At 36.6% G+C, this 19,885-nt stretch overlaps 3 protein-coding genes and 1 pseudogene across 4 annotated transcripts; 1 reads left to right on the top strand and 3 right to left on the bottom strand.

Moving 5' to 3' along the window:
- Positions 1-777: 777 nt before the first annotated feature.
- LOC149036910 (uncharacterized) lies at positions 778-2,397 on the top strand (annotated as a pseudogene). Its single transcript, XR_016181917.1, has 2 exons — positions 778-971; positions 1,234-2,397. The product of XR_016181917.1 is annotated as an uncharacterized LOC149036910 (transcript).
- A 1,601-nt stretch (positions 2,398-3,998) lies between these two features.
- LOC149036909 (uncharacterized) lies at positions 3,999-5,330 on the bottom strand. Its single transcript, XM_089190413.1, has one exon. It carries the CDS (start codon positions 5,177-5,179, stop codon positions 4,085-4,087), a length of 1,095 nt encoding a protein of 364 aa, XP_089046539.1. The 5' UTR covers positions 5,180-5,330; the 3' UTR covers positions 3,999-4,084.
- An 8-nt stretch (positions 5,331-5,338) lies between these two features.
- LOC149036908 (BTB/POZ domain-containing protein KCTD6-like) lies at positions 5,339-7,185 on the bottom strand. Its single transcript, XM_089190414.1, has 2 exons — positions 7,101-7,185; positions 5,339-6,613 (listed from the first exon to the last, which is right to left on the bottom strand). The coding sequence occupies exons 1-2, from the start codon at positions 7,116-7,118 to the stop codon at positions 5,789-5,791; spliced, it is 843 nt and encodes a 280-aa protein (XP_089046540.1). The 5' UTR covers positions 7,119-7,185; the 3' UTR covers positions 5,339-5,788.
- Positions 7,186-7,742: 557 nt separating this feature from the next.
- Positions 7,743-18,742, bottom strand: LOC113680996 (RING-type E3 ubiquitin-protein ligase PPIL2). The gene is given in 25 exon segments (XM_089190416.1): positions 7,743-9,284; positions 9,566-9,669; positions 10,341-10,385; positions 10,783-10,845; positions 11,063-11,132; positions 11,320-11,376; positions 11,571-11,625; positions 11,762-11,821; positions 12,059-12,092; positions 12,253-12,281; positions 12,567-12,627; positions 12,789-12,847; positions 13,006-13,053; positions 13,585-13,660; positions 14,266-14,316; positions 14,473-14,573; positions 14,871-14,946; positions 15,501-15,542; positions 16,119-16,255; positions 16,353-16,404; positions 16,559-16,610; positions 17,213-17,275; positions 17,841-17,889; positions 18,433-18,482; positions 18,632-18,742. Coding segments are annotated over 25 exon segments (1,554 nt in total). The 5' UTR covers positions 18,664-18,742; the 3' UTR covers positions 7,743-9,196.
- Positions 18,743-19,885: the final 1,143 nt, after the last annotated feature.

The raw sequence follows: 19,885 nt of genomic DNA, 5'->3' as shown, positions 1-19,885 counted from the left end.
AAAAGATCTGAATGGCAAAATCCAGACCAAGTAAGAACCAATCAAAATTCTAAAATTTACTGAAAGACTACCTTGCCATATGATAACAACAAATATTGTGAGGATAAATCAGAAAGCATCTCCCAAAGAAAATAACTGAGTCCCCAGTGATGGCATGAACCTTTGACCTTCAGAACATCTTCTCACTGAGTTACAGAGAGTTTGTTGTTGAGTAAGGCCATGAACTGAGCTCATATGTAACAAGCATCCTGTATGCTGTTAGAGTTAGCACAAGAGTCAAGCACATCTTGTGAGGAAGGGGGGTAAAAAAGACATTTAAAAATTGTATACACGTTTCTTTGAAGTAGAACATATCCTGTAAGAATTATTGGAAAAATATTTAGTAGATTGGCATTCCCTCCTACTAAAGAATTTTTTCTTTAGAACATAGGAGTAACCATACACTACTAATACAAAATTGGTACATGCTGATCAAATCATAAACTACCAGGCTACAAGTGATTTTATTTAATAATTAAAGATAAGATTATTTTTTAAGATTTAGTTCTTGCAACACATTTTTCTGTAGAAGATTATAACTGAATATCTAGACAATTCTATTTCAATTCTCAATTCTAAATACATTACACATAAATTGTCCTACATGTAAATCTTAACAATAAATAGCTTTTACTTTATGATGTAATGACTTTGTGATGTTGTAGTCTCTATTTAACAATAAGTTAAAACATCTAATCATAGTTAGTAGAGGGGACTGGTTGGGAAAGCCGGCGAACTTCAGAGGCCCAAACAATAGAGTCCCAGCCGAGGTTGAATTGACCCGTCACGTGACTCTGACCGTGCACACAACAAACAAGATGGCGGATGCTACAAACGAACTCTTCGTGTTTGGAGACGATTTTGAAACGATTTTGAACATGTTAGAGGAGGATGAAGCAATCGAGAAACACTTTTCAACTACAGCGATTGATGTAAGTATATTCTATGTGAATTCTTCGGCCTATTTCGGCCGTAGTGACCCTAAGTGTACCATACGCGACTCTTTGACAACAACTTGACCATCGTACCCAACGTTGACAAGTTAACTACGCGAAATTTTGTATCGCCAAGATACTGTCAAGCTAGATGACAAAACTGTACGTAAACGTAAGCTTAAATTAACTTTGAAGGCCATAAATGTCCATGCATTTTGCGGTAATGACCAAGACCACTTTGTGATCGTTTTTACCACAGGTTCAATCGGCAGATTTCGTTTGTAGTGAATGTGGAAAGAAATACAAGACAAGAGGAGGCTACCAGAGACACAGAGCTTCTAAGCATAACCCTAATGAAAACGACAGACAGGAACGGACGACTCTCACTCCAAGCAGTCTTGCTGAAATTGTAAAATATGCCATACAGACTGTAAACAGAGGCAGAGCTTTTGCACCAAGCCTTAGGAATGAGTTGAATTTGTACCAATTCAAACAATTTGATGAGGGAACTGATGAATTTACCGTGCTGAAAACAATTTATGATGGATATTTGAAAAATGGGGACATCGAGAAGTTTTATGGAAAATATTATGGTCAAGTGCCATTGCAGTCCACAAAGTTTTTTTCAGGACTATCCCACAATGCTGCAACATTATTAGCAACTAAGGTGGCAGATAGTATGCTGGTATACTGCAAGTCCACGAAGGCTTGTTGTAGCAGCAATCATCCAACCCAAACTCTGTTATCAGAGAGAGAGAAGGCTGGTCTTCAATATGTGGGAGGTTATGTATTACATAATCTACACAAGCAGCATGCAAAAATATCAACAATTGAAAGCAATCATGCTATGGCAATCTTAAAAGCTGGAAAATTGGAGACAGGGTCTGATTCACAAAGACTGGTGTCAAGTTTGAGTCGTGGAGGTCTTTGGTCCATAACCAAGCCAGCAGAAAAGATTTTTATCAGAACAGAACATTATTTTCGACAAATGACATCTACAGTCAATCTGGCTCGAGTTGACATAGCTGATATTGTGGGCAAATCAGTGAGTTAAAGTGAATTGTTGTCAAATTACTATTTATTAGTTTCTGATGCTGAACTTGTTCCAGACAATCACATTGTCAAAGATATCTTGCATGGTATTGTACACTTGTATGTCAGGGTGCGTTCATTTTCTTTTGCCAAGGACATTATCCAGCGTCATAAAATTAATACGAAGCAATCAAAAGCTAAGGCACTTCGCAAGGAGATAAGCAGGAGCTGTGAAGAGCAACAACAAGAGAGGCTTCATTAGAACTGTTTTAAAATTTTTACTTTTTGCTGTATAAAAGAATGTAAAAAACACTAACATATGCTGCTAAAAAATGTTCCTTTTCCTGTTTCTGTTGGGCATTTGTTGCAAATATAACTCCTACTTAAAGCACTTGAAGACTGTGCATATATGTACATGTATTGGTTGCTGTAAACTTCGGAAGCACATATGGAATCTCTACCTGTTTTAAGACAGCTCTGTCAGAAAATGTTCCAATGTTCCAGTTTTGAAGGCTCTTTAGCTTAGTCAAGCGCTGACAAAACTCCGTGAAAGTCTTGTAATGAACTTGCGGCTTCTTGATCAGATCCCGGACAATGGTTCGCTCAGGTCTTTGCTTGGGTTTTGGAGTCTCGTGAGTTTTTTTCGGCATGTTCAACTTGGGAAGAGCACCAAACCGAGCCTTCTTCTTAGTCATTTTCTCTGAATGAACTATAAACAAAATAAAAAAATTACACGCCAAGTTTTAACGGCGATACAATGGATGGAAAAACCCCATATACAGTCAATGTCTAGTAAAAATCGCCTGAATTGCACCACTAACACGACTACACAGAATATACAGGACTGATATCTAAACACAAATCGACACCGTGACAGTCTACACTCGCTCGTACAAGTTCGAGCTACTTACATATTTCAACGTCCTCAGGTTCGAAGTGTTTTTCGCAGGTAAAGATCCTGTCCTTCGCTACTAAGACTTTAAATGGAGCATCGCTTTCTCTTGTCTTTGTAATTTCGTTCAGCCACTCTTGTCTCCATTTCTTGTGAGCCTCGTCCTTTGGTGCAGGCAACTTCCAAATTCCAATGCCTTTCGTCCTTCTGCTGGTCCCACAGCCAAACACAGCGCAGTTGTCGCCGGGTATAATTTCCCCAGGATGCTATATTTCTAGTATCTGATTTCAACGAATTCTTCTTTCGCCCGAATATCAAACAATTTTGTTCTACAAACGGAATAACGCTACTCAATACGCCATCTTGCTTTGTGTGTGTGTGTGTGTGTGTGTGTGTGTGTGTGTGTGTGTGTGTGTGTGTGTGTGTGTGTGTGTGTGTGTGTGTGTGTGTGTGTGTGTGTGTGTGTGTGTGTGTGTGTGCACGGTCGTGAACACGTGATCACTCGAAAATCAGAACAAAGAGTTCCTCCTTTGAAGTTCGCCGGGTTTCCCAACCAGTCCCCTCTACTAACTATGATCTAATGTATCTCTGCAGTGTAAGTGAAGTCTAGAAATAAATAACTATTCTCATTGACATTGTGATTTCTCATTAATTTGAGTAATTTTCCGCGCAAAAATTGTAAAATTCATAAAATTATGTTCAGAAGTGAAAGATGTTTTATTTTTATTTTTTATTTTTAGTGAAAAAAAATACCAAAAAGTCTTAAGCTAGCAGATTTGCAATAGAGTTTATCCATGATGCTAGCTGATGGATTTAAATAATAACAACTTATTCTTGGCAGAAATTCCTAATAGGATCTTTTTATCCTTAGCTATGCACCAATTCTATCAGTATGGATTTAATTTTTTTTTTATTATGAAGAAAGGCTGGTCAATCACAACCAAAAAAAATCCTACTGGAATCTATTATATAACCTATAATAATGACACTCAATTTTACTTTTACCCAGTCATCAGGTGAATCACACTCTAAGGAAAGTGCCCTATTGAGCAGAAGCCAGGGTGTGTAAAATTGAGATGATGGAGTAGGTTCTTTGGATGTGGTACACTATGTAACACAGTTCAACTTTTACTCAGATGACTTAGAAATTTGTTATAAGGAGGGAGGTCTGTTTTCTCAAATGTCTCTATTCATTATTATCCTGTATTTCGATAACTGTGGTAGCCTCTTCCACTTTTTCCACAGCAGTCTTCTTCACTTGCCCCTCATCTGTGTCCTGGTTACAAGCTTGTTCGTTAACCACAGCTACTTGATCATGCCCTCGTTTCTTTGGTGATGTATACCCATACAAGGCCTGTTTACTCATGTTCATGGCATCTGACAATTCAGCCACAAACTCAGCCAAGTCAATGGTCACTTCTTCCCAGTGCTCATGATCAAATTCAAAGCAGGTTTCTTTGTTTTCACCTTTCAATCTCTCCAGTAAGACACCCTTAGACTTACCCCTTATGAATAGGTATGTTTGAAGCTGTATGTAATCATACTCTGGGCACATAAATCGGTTTCTTCTGTTTTTAACTTCAATAACGCTATCTTCTGTCTCGGCATCCACTTTACCGCATACACTCCACTGTATTCCGTTGTACTCCATATCCTGGTAGAACAGATGAGGTGCGATCGGACGTTCGATCTCGATCCCTTTCACTTTCTCAAAATCTTGCACAGCTTTTTCCTCCAATTTTGTTCCGCGATCCTTGGTAATTTTGGACTCCACTGCTTTGACAACTTCCTTCGTGTTGATCCCTTGTTTGTCGCAAATCTCTTTCACGGCAGATTCCACGAGGTTTTTTTCGTTCTCACAAAGTGTCTTCACCTCGGTTGTAACACGTTCGATCACTTTTGCTGACTCGAGGATTTGTTCTTCTTTCTCGTTCTTCAACAACTTTGCTTTCAGAAAATTCAGAATTTGCCCGTACAATCTTCTGAAAGACATGTCGCAGATTACCTTTCTAACAGCGGAAGCAAAATCGACGACGTCGTCTTCTTTTTCCAAAGATGGAAACTGAATCAACAATTCTTCAGAAACTGCTAAGATTGGACGAACGTCGCTTTGGAACCTCAAAGCAAACGCAAAAACGAATGATCGCTGATGCGATCGAAGCCAGACTCGCTGAAATGTTTCCTCTCGGGATTGATATCTATGCCGTCCAATTGCGCTGGCTAATTCGCTGGCAAAAATTACAAGTTTACGTCGAGAACAAACGCTCGTTGCCTTTGCCATATTGCCGTTTCGAAGTTATGTCGGTTTCATGAAATTAACATTTGTTTATAAATCGCGCGCTGGCGGAAATGTATCATTTACAGGGGAGGGGTAAGGCAAAACGAAAATTGGAGAAATTAAAGCAAAAAAGCTTTGAAACGCGATAACATGTTCAAAACCTGCAAACACAACTTATCAACTTTAATTTCGCTTTATATTGAAGAATATTTCGAAGATTCAGATATTTTTCCACGTCATTCCAATAACCCGACCCCTACCTGGAGAAACATGGTTTTCACCTCTGGTTGAACAACAGTCCGGGCAAGTTTGAGCGCGTTCGGCACCAGCTGCGGGGACAGGAATGCGGTCCCCACTTGCAACAGAAAATTGGTCCGGGAATATAAGTCTTGCTAGATTTTTTTGAGAATTACTAACATTGTTTAGGTCGGAGATTTAAAGCTGATATCAAAATATTCAAATTACAACTTGCAAATTTATACAAAGAAGCTTTCAAAACTTTCTATACTAGTCACCAAAATCACCAAAAGCAATATGGTCTAGTGCTCTGACGACGTTCTTGTTTGCAAAACTTAAAATGTTGTTCTTAAAGTTATTATAGAAAAATATTCTTTAAAACTTCTTCATTATTTCCTCGCTGTTCGTGTTCGGATATGGAAGAACCCACTTGAAAGCTAACTGGTGAAGAGTTCCTGTCATATCACACAGACCACACTTCCACACATGCGTTAAACTTCCGCTGACACAGAACCCTTCTAGGCGCAGATCTTTTTCAACCAGTGACGTGAACTGATGACAGTCTGGAATATCCTCATTCGGAACAATAAAATCAATCGATGGAAGATGGGAACCAATGTAATACTCTAATTTCTCTCCAGAGTCGTTCACGCTAAAGAACTGATGGCTTTGACAATTTTCATTACCATCACTAAGTGAGATAAAACTTCTGCAGGTATCTTCACTAAGGTTGTAATCCTTTTCAGAAGCGTATCGCGTGACAGTTATCACGCAATCACGACCAACAACGAATTTGACAAATTTGTGAAATTTTCGTCGCGTAGTTTCTAAAAGGACGCTTTTCCAGTGGTGATAACTTTTTGCTAAGTCTCTTTTTTGTTCCTCTATTGCAATATGTGGGATCACAGATGGATAGGATGCAAGCTCTCGAATAAGTTGCTCTAATTGGAAATAGTCCGCCTCGCGATACACTTGTAGCGCAACGCAGTGTTTTGGAAGTGACGCGTCACGCAAGTAATTTAAGATATAACCAAAGTATTTTCCATCGCGATCAATAAAATATCTTCCTTCTTTGTCCAATTCAAGTTTGTATCGCCCACTGAACATTGCAGCTAACATGGAATCTTCGTCTTTCAAAAGCGTGGAAAGGCGAGTGGTGAAGAAATGTCCGCCAACATTGAGGGAAATTATCGTCGGGAGCTGAGAAATGGCAACAAAAAAATTGTATTAATTTTTTCACGGCTTCGATTTCGCTTCGTATTTCCTTTTGAAGTGCAGAACCAGGGGTCCAAATTTGATTATTTTCATTTTTTAAAATAACATGTTTTTCTGACCATTACGGTCGACTGCTTTGATTAAGTCTAACGCATATAAAGCTTTGTAATGTAACGAGAAACATTTTGAAAACAGTAAAAATTGTGCACACTTCAACCTTCGACAATATCAAGCTTTTTTAGCAGCACAATTAGGAACCAGATAGATGAAAGAGGAGTTGATATTCGTAAAAAATTTCTGAGTCACTGTAGAAAGGCAAAATTCAGAATTATTTAAAGCCAAATTTGCAAAATCAATGTTGGAGGAAACGCTCCAAGTATTCAGTTTGAAATTTGAAGAAATGCTATGACTTATACAACGTATTTCTGTGCTTTACCCAAATAATTATTTGATAACAAATGTACTATTTTACCGTTATTTTTTGTTCCATGGTTTTTTCGGAAGTCGATGCAAGAAGTCGGACGAGGTTGACTCGCTCATGCGTGAGGTAAACTGACAATTTTGTTGCTTAGAACCATATATTTAAGGTAAAAAACTAATTTACATATAAAAGAAATCCTTTCAAAATTGTGGTGTTTGACTAAGATTCTCACGAAACCGACACGATTTTTCATCACGAAACTGCTTTCGCGTTTATTTCATTACGTGTCTTAATACTCGACTAATTTCCTTGATTTTTAACCCATACTTTTAAAAAGAGTTCAGATAAAAATAAGTTTGACAAGAAAGTTAATAAAAATTGTTCGAAAACGGCTTGTGTCTTTGTGACATTTTCCGTTGTGACGAGCGCGTGACTTTCAGCGTGATTCAAAAGATGAATCCACTTAAAAAGAGTCACTCTTGCACGCAACAGTGATCATAGCTTTCCTGGCCTAAAAAGTAAAATAATTTCATTAGGATTACACTATTCTTCACTATTTAAGTATTTCTTATATTAACAGAGTGACATTCAAAGGAACTAAGGGCAATATCTCCGTTAATCAGCGTTTCGTTTCGTTTTTTTTTTTTTGGACACTATATTGTACTTATTTTCCGTAACAGCAAATATCTGTGATTCTTTGAACGCCATTTTTATTCCTACAAAAGTTTTAATGCTATCATTTCTCGTTATCCCACGCTTCCCCGGAATAAATGAAGTTGTCAACTACACGGCTCTGTGCAAATAAATTCAGATTCAGTCACGAGATTATATTAATCAATACCACGTTCTCCAAAATTTGCATTTTGTGGCTCAGAGGACGTGACATACGTAACTTTGATGTTGGCCGCTTGATCACGAAATATGAATCGAGGTGAAATCCTGATACTCCTTTTGCTGACTTGTGCCATGAAGCGCTTCGACACAGCCAATGTTTCGTTGAAATTTTGTAAAGGTTGTTTATTTAAAAAATATAAGCCTATGGATGAGCTTACGAGTGACTGACGGTACTAAGAAACAGCATGACGGGTATTGAAGTGACTGAAAGCTTGCACGGGTTATGTCCAGGCATACACTACGTTTAAAACGCGTCTAGAAAGCATTGCACGGACCATCGCGCCTACTCAGCCGAAAAATATCTCGAAAATGTCTGATAGGAGAGTATATTTTCATAAATCTTAGCCTGAAATCGACTTCTTCGCTTCGAATCAGACTACACGTGAGAAAATCAACAGAAATACGGACAGCAACATCATCTTTCCCGGAGGTCGCTTTCTTGGCATGCTAGCCAAACGAAAAAAAAAAGATTTATGGAGACTTTCTTGCAAGATCCTTTGAATGATGACCAGTTAGCTTATGACCTGGTACGACTCGGGTGATGAATATGAAAGGAATACTTATCCTACCATAGAATACAAATTTGATAATAATAAAATAAAAAATAAATTATATTTACAAGGCGGATAGTAAGAGTACTTTTACTCATAGCTTTGCACAGCCTAAATGGTCACGATTTACAAAAGTTATTCATCAACTTCGCAAGATGTACAGAAAAAATATTGTCCACAGTTGTTCAACGCGAATAGACGTTGATAGCAGTTTACTTCGAGCTTGGTCTATACATCCTATCAAAAAAAGCCGCGACTATTTGTTTGAGATTATAGACCGTCAAACCGTTCATAACCTCACCTTGAATTTGGCTGCTAAGAATGTTTTGCTGTTGAAGAGCCCTCGCAAATATTTTCTTTCGCCTTTGACGGAATAATGCTACAATTTACATGTGGCTGTTATTTCTCTGTAGGCGAAATACCCGCGTTGATAGTTAGCAATGTCAACTTAATAGAGCTGGCACTGTGGCGATCGAAGTAACCCGCATAATAGACGCGGCTAAGTTTCACTTCCGGATTATGTTACTGCTTGGCACAGGTTTGTAGGAAAAGACTGCGAAAACATGACGATTTCCAGGATTCCCTGACCTTCCAAGAGCAACAGGAGAGTTCTCAATTCTAGGGTAGTTCCCAAGTATGTTTCTTTTAATTTACGGACGAATGAGTGGAACATTTTGATCGGAATTTCAAGCCATTCTTGTGTCACCAAGAGCTGAAATCTTTGAATCCGCCAGATACTTTAATTTTCTTTTTCGATTGTTGCGGTGCGAGGTCAGCAGTTTCAGCATCCCTGAAAAAGTTGGGCCAAAAGATTGAAGAAAAAGAACGGCAATGGCAGCATCTCGTGCAAGAAAAATACAAGCGAAAGCGAACTCCAGGGATACTGGATATTCTCCAACTCAGACAAAGAATTGTAGAAAAAAAACAAAGCAAATAAATTGCACTTTTTAAACTCTGATTTTACGCTGAAAGACAACCTTGCACTCCCACGGAGCCTTCAGAGGTTTTAACAAATGAAAAACTACTTAATTTTCCAAAAAAAAAGAGTTAAACGGATATATCCTATCATACCTTGACGCTGGCTTCTGTTTAATATATTTTCCAACTCCTGACCGGTAAACCTTTGGTGCCTCTGCTGGCGTGGCAGCCGCTTTCTTTTTGCGGGCGGCTTCTTCCTGAACACGCGGAAAATGAAGGAAATTTTACATGAACTAATTCAAATCACATATTGCTCACGCACTGTACAAAGATCACCCAACAAAGGTTCACTTTTATCTCACTGTTCAGGAGGTTTTACAACCAGTATCCATTTATTATCAACAGCTGTCTCACTACTTAACGAGCATCTACCGCCCATTTGTAGCACAAATCTGGGAAAATTTCATATCGAAAAGCTTAAACAACTCTGTATACTGAAGAGACACAGCTGTCTTGATCAGTGATTAAAATGTAACTTCTATCCATAATAACCATAAATTATCCAGCAAACTGGTAATGAGAATACTCAAACTCATCAGGTGGAAATTGTCATTTTGATCCAACACGAAGTTCTCGTAACTAAATTACAGGAAGATATGTAGCAGCTGTATTCTCTCGAAGACGCATTTCCACATCTTAAGGTTTAAAAGCTTTTTTTAACTGTGCCTTTCGGTTGAAGGACAACAGCCAGCAGAAAATAGGAGAGCAGAAAGTCTACGCCCGTTCCAGAATCCCAAGTGTTCTAGTAAGGCTTGAAGTTACACGTGCGTTTATTGGATTACTTTGACCAAATTGGAAACTTGGAAACAGAATTGACTAAAACAATCATTAACGGAAAAAATACCCTTGCGTCACTTACCAAATTTACCTGCTGTTTTTCTTCTTCTTCCTTTTTCTCTCGCTCTTTTTGAAGCTAAAAAAAAATAAAAAACGATTTGCTTGTTTCATTTTTATTGATATCACATATCTCTATCAAGCCTGCGGGAGGAAGAGAGAGCCTGGGAACAACGTAGGCACAAATACATATGTCGGACACAAATATATAAATCGGACATTAGTTACCGAAATCGGACACCAGTGTCCAAAATCGGACATGAGAGTCTATAATCGGACACTAGTGTCCAAACTTGGACACTGCTTTACAAGTTTTTTTTTCCCTCCTATCAATGCTTTATATCGCTTGGACTTACTTAAAATTCGTCAGGTAAAAGGATTGCTCTACTGGTTTTAAAATTCATTTTAAGCTGACATGCTTAAAATAAGGGAAATCACTGGATTATTCAATCAAAAAGTAAAAGAATTATACTAACCACAGCGTCAACTTCTTCGAAAGGATTCACAAACACCGTGGCTTTGATTAGCTTGATCACTTCCTAAAAAGAAAATACAAAGAATGAATAATATAGGGGGTGCATACATTATACAAGAGTGAGAGACTAACCGTGTAGACTTAATGTCAACATTTTTATGCTATATGAAGCGAAGTCGAGTAACTTCGTTCAGCAGTCAGCAGCCGTGTTTATCATTGAAGCATGAGCCAAACCTCTTAAACTTTATTAATACGTTTTTTTTTCTTTTTTCCACTAATACCTTTGGTCGATCTTTTTCGTCAGTTTCTACTCTTTCCAAAGCGCTTAATGTTTCGAGCCCACCAACCAATCTGAAGACAGAAAAAACAACAGTAAATTGATAGTTAACTAAGAACACAATTGGATCAGTGTCTACCGTGGTATATAACGTCAAGGTCCTTAATTTCTTGAGACATAAACCTCTGATATGAAAAAAAATAACAACAACAACAACAACAACAAAAAAACACAAGGGGATAAAATTAGTTACATTATTACCTGCCAAACACGGAATGTTTTTCATCCAAATGACGACAGGAGCGATACGTAATAAAGCTTTAAGAGAGAAGAAAAGGCTAAGATTAGAATAACTAATCAGAATATGGGACTTCTGATTTTTTTTTAAAAAAGTACCTTTTTTCAATTGTTGAATGGTATGTTAACAAAAAGGTTGCGAGCTTTCTAATCAGTGTTTCACGATTTCCTAACAAGAAACAACAGGTGGAAGTTTCTCAAGGAGTGATACTTACAACTGGGATTTATTTGTATTCGGTCCTGAATTTGCCATACTTAGAATGCCTCTCCCTGAAGAAAAAAAGACAACTGCTTTCAGTGTCAAATTTTATATCCACGAAACATTTTCGTTGAGGATGACGGCGCCTTGACAATTTTCTCCAACTGGCCTTATGCCGCAGAAATATCACGTCTTCAACATTCTCACCTTGATGTATCAAATTCGGTTTGAACTCGTCTCTGAATGGCTCTCAGGCCGACTCACCACCTACCAACCAAAGTAAAGCACAAAACCATGTATCTGTAATAACTTTTGATCAATACAGTCATTAGAGCAGTTTTTAACTAAATGTTGAAAAACCTGGGCACATCATCGACAGGACCAAACAATGAATAGAATAATATGAAAAAAAAACGACAAAAAATTCTGGAAGAAATATGATATGACAGGGTGCCCGGTTTCTGGCGGTTATTGGTAAAAGAGAGCGTCAGTCAAAAGCTTTACCTCGCCCTGTTCCAGTGGGATCTCCTCCTTGAATCTAAAGGGAAAAACCATTTGAACGAAAAGACAACGTTACGATTAAAAAAAAAAGTTTAAAAGCCTTCAAAAGCAATTTTTACCATAAGTAACAATCCACATGAAGTGACAATTTGTATTGTGATCGAGAGGGAACCTTTCAGTATTATGGAATCACTTACCATAAAGTTCTTGATAGATCTGTGAAAGACTAACAAAGAAAAAATAATTATTACCAGCATGCTATACAGACTTAATGGATAATATCAAAGCTAAATGAACAATCCACAAAAAAAAATCAGATGTAAATATTGCAAGCTTGACACTTCTTCAGATTTTTGGAAAAAAATATTTGTTACGCTGTCATGCTGTCATGTCCAATATTCAACCTTTGACACCTAAACTTAGTATAATTTCCCTCTCAATTCTAGTGCAAAAAGATAAGATGCAAACAAATCTGTCTGAATATTGGTAAACAAAAGATCAGTGAACTCACTTGTGTTGTCATAGTAGCCAGAAGCACAGAGTTTTATAAAATTCTCACACGTCTTTGAAACCTAAATAATAAGACTAATTGATCAAAACATGTACACACGCATCACAAGTTCGTTTATGAGGAAATGTGTGCAAATAATAAATTAAAGAATGATCAATTGAGAGACTCACTGAAATAGTCAATCAAGTAATCTAAGAAATTCAGAATGTTAGCACACCTTACCATTTCACAGTGAAGTTCCAAATTAAGATCACCATGATTTGTCTGCAGTCTCACATAACCTTGACAAAAAAAAACAAAAAAAAAAAAACAAAACAAACAAAACAAAAACTGAACTGGTGACTACAAATCATATCTCTACTTTGTGTCTCAACATACATCAAATTTCTCACCAGCATGAGAAAACAACAAAAGTTCTAGACACAAGCTCTGATCCTACCTTTCTTTTTCACTTCTCTGTATCTCACTATATCCTGATCAACAATAGCTAAAAGTAAATTTAGCAATAATAAAAATAAGAAGAATCAAGGCCAGCTTGTATAATAATATACTAGAGAATGTATTTCTTTAGCAGTCAAAAAAAAAAAAAAAGAAAAAGAAACTGCCTTTCTAGGGGTGATCCAATTACCACTGACCCAGTACAGACATTTGCATAGTGACCCACAAAGAATAAAACCACCCAGTCACTCTTTATGTTTTGAGGGTTAAGTTGGGAGAAAGAGAGTAAGGGAAAGGAACAGCATGCATATTCTCCCTACTGTTCTCCAAACATTTCCAAAGAGATTGACAAGGAGAATTTGTTTCACAATCAAGAGCTGCTTAAGATGGTGATCATCTCCTCTATTCTCATGAATTTCATGTTTGATTCAGGGATGATATTGTAGTGAGAAATTAGATGCTAATCACTCTTAATTGCTAAAGGGTTAAGGAATAAATATGAGAAATAGATAGACCATAGATAAGTGATATCATCTAGCATACAAGAATGAAAAAGGAAGTACGTATTTAGAGAACATACCTGCCTCCTGTTGAGTGACAGGTATTTGTGCAGTGGATGTGAATGAGCTGGCTACAGCACCAGTAGAATAATGAGCCTGCATGACACCATTAAGAAAAGTTAGAAATAATCATTCACAATACAAAATATTACTTAAGTCTTTTTGAAATACAACTTTAAGTCTTTAATACACAATCATAAATGTACCCTCCTTCTGAGGGTTGAAACTCGGTTTGAATTGTCAGAGTTTGGATGACAATCTGTTTCAGCAGAACTGAAAAAGCAATTTGTTGATGGATCACTATAAATTCATGTTTTCAAGTGTCTCCTTAGAATGAGCATTAAAAATGAGCAGTTGTTTTTCACTAAGTTGTGATTATATTTTTAACTTCTGAAGTTACTACAGCAACACTTGACCCTCTTTAAAAAACACTCTTAATTTTTACATTGAGTTGCTGTGACTGAGAACCAAGTTTGACAACCCAAGTTTTTCTTACTGGATTGTAATTGGCATATCAAAATTCACCTTTCTGCATGGTCTAAACAGATATGTACATGTAAATGTAGTCTCAGAGCAGAGGAATCTCAAATTGTCAAAACAGGTGGCTCTATGCCAACCCTTGTTAAAGAATCACATAGAGAATAATTAAGTTGATTCACTGTTATTAAAGGGTAATATGGAAACACTTCAAGCAAACTTACAGCATTCCTCTCTGTAAGTGATTCACTTGTTTTCTCTGCACTCTTCTTCTCCTGAAAATAATTATTAATTAAATATGTCTATGAAGTGCAAGTTGTATTTCATACCAAAAAAGTGCAAACTGCATTTCTCTACAAGCAAACAACAGTTAACATAGAATTGTAGTAAAGTAAAACAGCTGACTACAAAATGACATACAGATGACTTACAGGTTCTTTGTAAGTTTTTTCCAGTTCACTCAGAATACCAAGGGTGTCTTTGTTAGCCCTGTTCAAGTAGTACTTCGGATCCTTCTTGGCTTTTTCCTCCTCTAGGGATGGACAAATATAAAAGACAAATATATTGAGCTGATGACATCTAAATCTAAAGCAATACAAAATCCAATTCCTAATCAACACTAGCAGCATCATCACCTTAATCATCTGTCACAGTGGTCATCATTACAACTATTGTTACAAGGCCATTATCACAAGTGGTCTCAAAAAAACAAGGTAGGAAAAGAAGGCCATGTCTTTCTGTTGATCGTGCACTGGACAGACGGTTAGAAGTAGCTCACAGTCTGATAGAAGTCATTACATCACCAAGCCAGGAATAAATGCAGGCTTACCTTCATTAACCACTTTCAAATTGTTCTTTAGATGATGGAAATTTGCAAGATTAAATTTGTCAAGACTTGATGGATCCTGCATTGAAGAAAAAGTAAATAAAAAATGAGATACAATATGTGTCACTTCTTGTGAGTGTGTAATCAACTAACCACACATGACTTAAATGTTTGACCCCTAAGAATGACTTGGATATAGTTTCTCCTACCAATGACACCCCTGAATCACACATTAATATCACAAGAATAAAGAAATTGATCACCAGCTGACAAAGTTCTGGATTGTTAAACAAATTCTCCTTGTCAGCACCTTAGGAAATGTATAGATCAGTAAGGAGAATATGCTAGGGAGCAAAGAGTTAATGCATGTAAACTCCCACTTGGATGCTTTCACTTGGCTGTACAGAAGGATTGTTAAGTCTTGTCAGTGTCTAAAACGCTGTACATTGGAAAGCTCATTGATAAGGAAGATCACCACTTAAGATCATCCAATATCTCTATATGTAGATCTTGGCAGTGCTTGCCCTTAATTCAGCATGAAAGGTAAAATAAATTTTACAACTGGTAGAGCAATCCTTTCACCTGTTGGGTTTTCTTCTATGGCATTCAGTCCTTAGCTGTAGTAAAGCGTACCTGAATAGTTATAATGTCTTTGCGTGTAAATGGTTCTACTGCCTATTAACAAAAAGAAATTGTGACAATTTATTGCAGAATATCGCAGAATATTTGTCTCATTTTAATAGGTTTTCCCACAACAGTGCCACAGTTAGTGGCAAAATTATTATTTAGGGATTTGCCTTCCCCTTCTTAAAGCCAAATTAGACCATATATTTAACCTTGTACAAAAAAAATATCTACTTCCATTACTTAAATCTTTGAGAAGGGGGAAGACCAGAAATGGTTCTTTTTGAATGAGAAATAAATCATGACTTCTTCTAAAATCACCTAATGTCATTTGATCATCAGTGAATTTTTCAAGTAAAAAAGGTTTCATTTCATTGTTGGCTCAGTTGATTGTTGAGTTCCTTAACCCATTTACCCCTAAGTGTGACTAGCACCTAATTTCTCCTTACAATATCACCCCTGAATCATACATTAAGGTCATGAGAATAAAGGAAATGATCACAAACTAAAGAAGCTCTTGATTGTTAAACAAATTCTCTTCATCAGCACCAAACGAAATGGATAGTAAACAGAATGTAGAATATGCATACTGATGTTGGCATATAAAGGGTTAGGTAATAGGGACACAAACCATTTGAATTTATCCATTGATGGTAAATATGACAAACATACCTCAAAGGAGAAGACATTTCCTGTTGTTTTAACTGCTACAATATGAGTGTTGCTATTAAAGACCTTGAACGTAACAGGACAGTGATATTTATCTGTAAAAGAAGACAAGATCTAAAATAAATTATCTATACAGTGATTAAATATTTGTTTCAAGAAAACTGTTAAAAAATTATTCATCAATACACTTACCCTCTGCATTCTTGTGGAAATTTAGTTTTGTCAGCTCTTTTGCTTGTAAAGTCTGTGGAGAAGGAATTCTTATCATCATGTGACCATATTCTTTAGAATGTGCACTCATACAGTAGATCATACACTCAATTAACGTGACAACTTTCTTTAAGAAAAATACAAAGAGCCTTCTGACAGAAAGTATTTTGTGTGTATTAAGTGCATACCTCTCCTGTGACTGGGTTTTTACCATACTTCTTCAGATATGGAACAATGTTTCTGTGAAATTATGAAAAGAAGTAAAAATTTGTTATTTGAAAAGTAAGAAAAAACAAAGCAAACTATATAGGAAACCCCATTAAAAAACAACTAACATTTTCACAATTTCTCATTTCTGAAATCTTTTAAAAATTCCCTCTACTGTATCTGATTTGTCTCAGCTTTAAAACCTAATGATCATTTTGGTGTTTCAAATACTGGGTAAAAACAACCTGTTCTACTTTTCCTAGCACAAGATGAGAATGTCCATGAGGCATATTAGTTTAACAGAGTGACTAGCATCTAATTTCTCCCTACAATACACCCCTGAATCACACATTAAGGTCATGAGAACAAAGGAAATGATCACTAATGAAAGAAGCCTTTGATCAGTAAACAAATTCTCCTTGTCAGCTCCTTAGGAAAAGTATAAAGAACGGTATAAAGAATTTGCATACTTATGTTAGGGTGTAAGGGGTTGACATGTAATTGATACAATATTTTTACTAGGGTTTGAGACAAAGGAGAATACTATCACCTCTACCCTGTTTATTTGACCCCTTAGTATTTAGGAGCTGAAGAATAAACAAGGCATGAATATAAAATAACGTCATACAACTTACAGCAAATCAAATATGACGCCATCTTTCGTACAAAGAGGATGTTCAAATGGCTGCATGGAAAGGCTGAAAATGAATAACATAATTACAAAAATATATTTCAAATGCCCACAGTTTATAAAATAGAAACAAGTAATACATACTAGCTTTGAAGATCAAAGCTGCAGACCAGTGCAGCCTTTGACGACCCTTAGATCAGACTTGTCAGTTACAAGCTTTTTATTTTTTCAGCAAATATCAATCATATATAATTTTAGCAAAGAGTTTTGCTAACTCCTACGACTCAACACTATCTAACCACTTCACAACTGACAGAAAACCTTGAAATCCACATTGCGTCAGTGTTAGACCCACTAGGTTACTATTTTATTTTAAAATTTTGCGTGGCAGGATCCATGTATTTTTTCTCAGTCTCATTTTCTCTTGACAGCCTAGCTGGAATTTAAGTTTCAGCCACGGCTTATGAAAAGAACAAAACAACCTCATAAGTTCTGTTACTGTATATAGTTTAATCATAAGTATCCAATACTTAAAGGAAAAACTAATTATCATTACTTTTTAATTAATATTAAAAACGAAAATGTCAAATGTCTCAAAAACACAAGGAAATCAGTAAATTATAGTCACCCACCTGCAGCAGTAGAATGGCAATCTTCTAAAACTTGCTTTTTCAGGGACATCTTAGTTTAAAAAAAAATTACAGCAATGAGACTAAGACACAAAATTTAAATGTATTACTCATTGCTTTGTTTATAACCATTGAATTTTCTACAGTTTTCCTCACAAATAAAACATCAAAGAGTAACCACCTATGTTTGAATTAAGAACGACTAAGTTGAAATCCAGCACCCTTACACGCTTACCCATGTTGGTTCCTGGACAGACTCCAAAGTCGTTTGCAAACATATAGTACACCGTGTACTAAACCATACACCCAGCATTATTATCTTCAGTATCATCAACATATTGCAGAGTTAAATACCCCAAGAACAAAAGCCATAGGTAAATCCTTTAAAGAACTTAGTTAAAAAATGGCTCTCCGAAAGCCGAGGGAAAAAGATCTAAGATAAAGTCTCAAATAAATCACGAAGGATATGCACGCATGAGATATACAGAGCAACAAGTACACTGTACAACTGTTACAATTCAAGGTCGTAGTAAGAAAGCTTACGATGAGTATACTAGTTTTCTGGGCTATTTATAGGTTAAGTCAATTTTCTTACCAGCTTTCTTTCCACCCCATTCTTCTCTCCATTCCTTGTTTGTTAAATACCTTGACATAATACAAGTAAAACAAAATAAAACCTCCATTTTATGATCATGCCCAGCTGGTTCTATCGTTCTTAACGTAAGGCCGAACAGTGTAATATTTTTCTTTCCCACTTAAAAAACATAATGACCTTCCTAAGCAATAAAACTTACAGCTTATCCTTCTGATGCTGTTTCTTTCCCATTTTTCAGACCAAACTTCAAGCAATTTACCTTTAGTTTTTCTTCAGGATCTTTAGTCCTTTATTATACGCCTCCAGTACAATTGATCAGCTGACTTCATGTAAGGCATTTTGTCATGTAGCTCATCATGAAATATATAAGTTCTTAATTAGGTCTGAGAATTAAACGCGCTATGAGTGGAATTACCTGTGAATTTCTACAAGAGAAGCTTCAGAAGGAGCTTAATCCTATACATGTGGTAAGAATACTAAATCATTTTTCACATTTTTGATTCTGTTATTCTCGATGAAGTAGGTGATAATTTCACCTCAATGAATTATTTCACATTTAGCATTGATCTGACTATTGTACAGTTCAAGATGAATTCGAATTGACTTCAGAAAACGTACAAAGAAATCACTTCAAATAAACATTCGATCCTTCAAAATTTTCCCTAAAACGATGAATTACAAAACATTTTGAAACTCTATACAAGGAGATGAGTTATGTGGTGAATTTTGATTCTTCGTTTACTTCAGTCAACCTCTCGTTAACTGTGGATTAAGTCTCCCATGGAATTGAACTTTTTAAGCTCATTAAAACCAACACATGTATTCTCTTTCATTTTTTTACTATACTTCTAAATCGTTCATTTTGAGATGTATTCCAGAACTCTTTGGGAAAGATTTCCGTATAACATGGCCAGAAATCCGTGACAGCATGGCCGCCACGCACGCGCATCGATGTCGAACTCGGTCTTAGGTTACAAACGAGTCGCAAAATCACTACAAGGAAAACAGTGCGCTTTCAGCTAACCTTCTTTTAATAATTGCTCCTGTGTTACAACCGCCAGAGGAGACAAGTTCTTCCAGATCGCAAAATAAAGTGGATTATATGTACAACCTTTCGCTGCGTGCTCTGTGTGCATTTACATGTGTTAAAGCGGTTCCCGAAGCAATTTTTGTTGGACGTAGAAATCCTCGCACCCCGCCATACATTTTCTTAATAACTGTCCGAAGGTAGCATAAATTGTCGAAAATCAACCCACTTCACGGGTTCACAGGAATGTTCTTCCAGATCGAACTGGTTTGTTCACATGCTAAACTTCATTTATAGTGCAAAAATAGGAGCCATTGAAGCCACTAACTCGGTTCCAAACTTGGTGGAAAAACGGCCCAAATACTGCTAAATAGTTCTCAATGTGACGCCATTTTTAAAACCCAAGAAAAATTTCGGGAAAACGCC

The sequence above is a fragment of the Pocillopora damicornis genome, chromosome 12, assembly GCF_964200805.1.
Source record: "Pocillopora damicornis chromosome 12, jaPocDami1.2, whole genome shotgun sequence".
NCBI classification, from domain to species: domain Eukaryota; kingdom Metazoa; phylum Cnidaria; class Anthozoa; order Scleractinia; family Pocilloporidae; genus Pocillopora; species Pocillopora damicornis.
This window is presented reverse-complemented; position numbering and strand designations above follow the sequence as displayed.

What these genes read in the sequence shown, in the direction of transcription:
- LOC149036909 (XM_089190413.1), bottom strand. Translation starts at nt 5,179, where the DNA reads ATGGCAAAGGCAACGAGCGTTTGTTCTCGACGTAAACTTGTAATTTTT.